A 6,067-nucleotide genomic window follows, 5' to 3' on the forward strand; every position below is an offset into this window, starting at 1 on the left:
CAGCAGGACCACTCTGGCTGCTATGATGAAGATGGGTTGGAAATGACAAGTAAGGGGACTATTCAGAAATTTAGATGAATGATGAGTGTGACTAGGCTGGTAGCAATGGGTAGTGAAAAGTAATTTTATCCAGGATTTTGTTGTTGTTGTTGAACATTCAGACAACTTGATGATTGATTGGGGTATGGGGTTTAAAAGAGAGAAGACAAGGTTTTTTGGTCTGAGAAATGAGCAGGACAGAGAGGAGGTTCCCTGCAGCTAGGAATCTGTAGAGGGGTATAGGGATTTTGATAATCTACTCTATTTTCTGCTCCTTCTGGTTAAAGGAGAACCTCTTAGTAGACTTGCTTTATCCCTTCCCTTCCTTATCACTTTCTAACTTTTGCACTTTATAGCCCAACCTACGGATATTCTCCTTTGCTATTAATGTTTTCTCTTTTCCCAGACTTCTGTACCCAGAGTTCTCCCAACCTAGAGAGCTGTCTCTGTACCCATAATCTTTTTTATTAGCTCAGCTCCCTCTTAGCCTTCAGATTTTGCTGGGGAGTGGCTTCCACTGAGAGCCCTTGTTTTGCCTTCCTAGGTTGAGTTGATGACCATATCTGTTCTTCCATTGTCCTCTGGGCTACTTCCTTTAATGCACACATTATGATGTAAGGCTTTGCTTACTTCTCTCTCTCTAGACTTGACAAAAGAGCTAAGGTTGAATATTTCCCCAGCGGTCATTTAGTGACAAAAGAGTGAAGACTGCTTTGAGTCAAAGAAAAACTAAACCAAAAGAAAAACCCAGAGAATCCCAACTTGTTGAGCAAACCATATGCCTTTTTGTTGCCTTTTTCTATTCAGCACTGGGCTACTCTCAAAGCAAATCCATGCTACACAGTATTGTACTTTCTCTGAGTTACTGGCAAAATTTACTTTAAATAAATAAATATTTCTTACTATTTAATAACATTTATGGTTTGGATATGTGTGTTTTAGGAGCAACTTTGATCTACCTCATGAGTCCAAGAGTTTTGATTTATGTAAGCTGTGCCTTATCAATATGGGTAAGATAAATCAAAATGAAATTCATGTATTTTGGATGGTTAAGAGAACTGTAATATTAAGGACATTGGAATGTCTCAAATATTGGGTGTAAAATATGTTTATATTTTTGCTTGAAGATATTTTGAATTACCAATTATAGTATAAGTAAGTGGAAAACACAAAACATAGAGATCAGGGTTGATTAAAATAAATTATTATAAAGTTAATACCATGAAACCACCACCCAAGTGAAGAACTCGGATATAGCCAACACCAAAGGCATGCCTCATATCACCATTCCCAGACACATGCCCTTCCTCATGTCTGAGATGGAGCCATGAACCTCACTTTCACGACATCCACTTTCTTGCTTTCATTTTAGTTTACTACTGTTATAGGCATCCATAAATGAACTTAGTTTAGCCTTTGATCTTTATACACATGAAATCCTACCATGTGTATTCCATTGTGTCTTGTTTCCTTTGCTCAACATTATGTTTGTAACACCTATGTTGTTGCATGCACTTCCTGGTTTGCTCTTTTTCAGTGCTGTATAACATTTCCTTGTACAATATACCACAATTTATTTTATTAATCTTTCCAAAGAACAAACCTCTGGCTCTATCTAGCCTTTCTATTATGTCTTTTTTTCCCTAGCTAATTAATTTTTGCTCACACTGTTCTTACTACCTTTCTTCTACTTCCTCTGGGTTTAATTTGCTATGTCTTTTCTAACTCAATATATATACTGGGATCAGCAGATAGTGTAATGGTTACGTTGCTGGACTCTTACGTAGTCAACTATGGTTCTAGTCCCAGACATGGTGGCTTAAAACTCATGCTGGGAGCACATGCATGTGTGCCCAAAATCCCAAGGAGAATGGAGGAGAAAGGATTGTGGCATGGTCGCCCCTCCCCCCCGGGGGGTGATTTCTCACTTTCTGTCTCTCTGTCTCTTTCTGTTTCACTGGCAAGCACAGACACCCTATAGCAAAAATCTCTCCAAAATAAATAAATAAATAAATAAATAAATAAATAAATAAATAAATAAATAAATAGAAATATACATACTTAGCTCTTTAAATTCAGTATTTCTTCATAGATGTAAAGATTATACATTTCACTTTAAGCAGTACTTAAGCTACACCTGAAAAGTTTTGATATACTTTGTTAAATATATTTTATAATTGGGACCAGCAAATGGCATAGTAGTTATGTTGTTGTACTCCCATATAGCCAACTGTGGCTTGAGTCCAAGACCCAGTGGCTTGAAACTCACACAGGAGGTGTGTGTGTGCATGCATGCCGAAGATCCCAGGAGGAGAATGGAGGAGAAGGGATTGTGGCAGGGCTAATACCCATGGGGGGTGATTTCTCACTTTCCCTCTCACTGTCTGTCTGTCTCTCTCTCTGGCAAGTGCACACACCCTATGGCAAAAAACCTCTACAAAAGAAAATTATTTATAATGCCTTACTGTGATTGCTTACCTGTGGGTGATGTAGAAATGTATTCCCTAACTTACACACACATGAGAATTTTCTGATTTCCTTTTTTTTTAAATTGATTTTTACTTGATTGCCTTGAGGTTTGAGAATATCTTCTGTATGGTTTCAAAACTTTGAAATTAAGATCTGTTCTGTGACCCACTAAATTATCAATTTCTGCAAATGCTTCATGTGCTTAAAAACATGATTTGTATTCTTATGTTGTTGGCTACAGTGTTTTTATGTGACCTTTAGGTAAAAGGAACATACATACACATGCTTAGTATATATTTACATATTTGTATTTTTTGCTTTTTTTTTTTTTTGGTGGTGGGGGGCAGGTTTTTGCTATAGGGCATGTGCACTCGCCAGAAAGGCAGAGACACAGAGACAGAAAGTGAGAAATCACCCCACAGGGGGGATGGCCACACTGCAATCCCTTCTCCTCCATCCTCCTCTCCGGATCTTGGGCGCGTATGCCCCCATGTCTGGCGTGAGTTTAAGTCACCAGGTCCAGGACTTCAACCATGGTCCACTACATGGAAATCCAGTGACATAGACATTATGCCAACTGCTGGTCTCACATATTCTGTCAATTATCAAGAAGTAAGTGGTGAGTTAAACTCTCTCACAATGATTGTATATTTTCCCCTTCATTTCTATACATTTTGGGGTCATATATTTTGAACCATTTTCATAGGTACATAGAAAGTTGAAATTTTACATCATCCTGATGAGTTGAAATTTTGTCATTATAAAGTGATTCTCTATATTTCAAATAATGCATTTTTTCTTAAAACCTACTTTGGTATTGATTTAATAACATGGATTTCTTTTGGTTAGTGTTTGCATTCTACTTTATTATCTACCCAATCTTTTACTTCCAATCTTTATTAATTTTTTAATATTTCTTTTCAAACAGCATAGGGTTGTATTTTAAATATAATTCATTAATCTTTATCCTTTAATGTGAACATTTAGTTCATGTTTTCTTAATGATAATTAATGATATATTTAAGCTAAATTTATCATCTTATTTTGTCTTTTCTCTTTGGCCTGTTACATGTTTCTTTTTTTCTCTTTTTACCATCTTTCTCCTTATTTTGTATCTTTGTGTTTTATTGAGATTGTTTCTTCAGATATACCTACAGTTAATAGATTTTTCTTTAGTATTGTCTTATCTGCTTTGGAACTTACAGATTGAAAGTTTAATTTTATTTTTTATTGTTATATTTTTTAGTCCTAGAATTTCTACTTTGTTTTCTCTCAAGCGGGCATGTTATTCTTTATATTTTCCAATTCCCTATAGAGATTATCAGAGTAAGAATTAATTTTTAAAAATATAATAATAATTATTTGCAGCCTCTGTCTGATAGTATAAATATCTAAAGTGTCAACAGACACTGCTTCTGTTGTCTTTTATTTATTGTAGGTCTTGCTCATGGTGCTTCATTTCCTTATATTCTTGGTTATCTTTGACTATATGCCCAGTATTATATTCTTAAATTATTGTTAAGAGTGCTTTGAAGCCTAAGATGATGGCCTATTCCTTTAGAGAGAATTGTAATTGGTTTCTACCAACTTCATAGTGTGTACTAGCCGTTAGAACCACTGTAATCCAAGCTCAAAGACTGACATTTCCTGGACTATCATCCAGCTAACGTATGGCAGGAGTACAAGTACATGCAAAGGTTGTTTTACTTTCAGCTTTACCCTTGCTTACACTGAGAGCGTAGTTGCATAGGATCTCAGCTTACAGTGGAAGTATATTTTAGTTGCTGTCTTTGGTTGCATGAACTTCTTTCACCTGACTTTCTCAGGTCACCAAAACCATTGTCCTATTTTACAACCATTCTTCTGAATCAGCAGATGTTCCTTACTTCTTGAAGTTCTCATGTTCTCCCAAGCATTTGTCTTATATTTTCTATTTTCTTATTAGCTTGTTGACTCTTTGATGCTTTTAAGATTTTGAAATATGTTCTGTCCAGCTTTTGGAAATTATAACTATTTTTCATAAGTACATTCTAAATATACTGCATAAAAATATAATTTTGACATTCTGTTTTTAAGTCCTGCATATTACATGTTCTTTGGGAGGAATGCAGCTTTCTGGATTTTAACTTCGTTCTGTCTTCTACGTCAATGATTACAACGTGCTTTGCCTCTACTGCCTTGCAGGGAGACCGAATGTGGCACTTTGCCATGTCTGTGTTCCTGATAGAATTATATGGACATAATCTTCTTCTAACAGCAGTGTTTGGCTTAGTGGTGGCTGGATCTGTATTAATATTTGGGGTCTTAATTGGTGACTGGATTGACAGAAAGCCAAGAAATAAAGGTAATACTCTTACCTATGACATATATAATTATGTGGAACATAATGGCCTCACTAACTTTCCTGGTTTTGTTTAATGGAATAAAATTGCAGATATGATCTTAATAGCAATAGAATATAGCTTAACTCTAGAAAATGAGCTAAACAACTTTGTGTCATCATGTTCTGGTGCTACATTTAAAATACTTTAATGCAGTTTTGAGATTCTTACCAAGTACAAGTTTTTAATATTAAATTATTGAGAGACATGTTTTCTAATATTTCCATATAATCTATGTATAATATATGTGTTATTTTAATTTATTATTTATTTATTTATTTTGGAGAAGTTTTTGCTATAGACCGTGTGTGCTCACTAGAAAGACAGAGAGAGACAGAAAGTGAGAAATCACCCCCACCCCCACAGTGGAGATGGCCATGCTGCAATCCCTTCTCCTCCGTTCTCCTCTCGGGATCTTGGGCACACATGCACATATGCCCAGTGTGAGTTTAAGCCACTTGGTCCGAGACTCAAACCGCAGTTGATTACATGGGAGTCCAGTGATGTAGCCATTATGGCATCTGCTGATCCCTACGTGCTATTTTTATTAATGATAATTTCTATGTGTAAAAGATGGGGTCAGCAGGTGGTATAATGGTTAAGGCACTGGACTCCCACATGGCTGACTATGGTGTGAGTCCTGGACCCGGAGGCTTAAAAAACATACCAGGCACATGTGCATGCATGTCCAAAATCCTGTGAGGAGAATGGAGGAAAAGGCATTGTGGCGTGACCATGCTCCCCAGGAGATGATTTTTCACTTTTCCTTTCTCTGTGGCTTTCTCTGTTTCTCTTCAGTAAGTGCACATGTACCCTATGGCAAAAAACTGAAAAAAAAAAAAAAAAGGAAAGAGAAAATGAAAGATATGTAATTAAAATGAAATGATAGTAAAATTAAATTAGAAATTGATATCTGGAGACTCATTTGATCAACTGTAGATCCACTATTAGCTTTTGGCAGTAACTTTCCTTGTCTTTTTTTATCCAGTAAGAATATAAAACTTCCTAAGTTATTCCTTTTTTGGAAACTAGTCAACATGGTAGTTTTCATTCCACTAAGAGACTTTGAAAAACAGTCTCTGAAGTCACAGCATTTAAAATGTTATCTATTTGGACCAGAAGTTAGCATAATGGCTACATTGCTGGACTCCCATGTAGTTGACCATGGTTCGAGCCCC

General features: G+C 36.0%; 1 protein-coding gene across 1 annotated transcript in view; it reads left to right on the forward strand.

The window, feature by feature from the left end:
• LOC102490568 (solute carrier family 40 member 1) overlaps positions 1-6,067 on the forward strand; it is a 28,682-nt gene that overhangs the window by 7,042 nt on the left and 15,573 nt on the right. Inside the window, exon 4 of the mRNA XM_006146690.2 lies at positions 4,693-4,852. Coding sequence (XP_006146752.2) covers positions 4,693-4,852 — 160 coding nt within the window. The remainder of the gene's footprint in view (positions 1-4,692; positions 4,853-6,067) is intronic.

This window comes from Tupaia chinensis, unplaced genomic scaffold (assembly GCF_000334495.1).
Source record: "Tupaia chinensis unplaced genomic scaffold, TupChi_1.0 Scaffold000184_1, whole genome shotgun sequence".
Taxonomy (NCBI): Eukaryota; Metazoa; Chordata; class Mammalia; order Scandentia; family Tupaiidae; genus Tupaia; species Tupaia belangeri.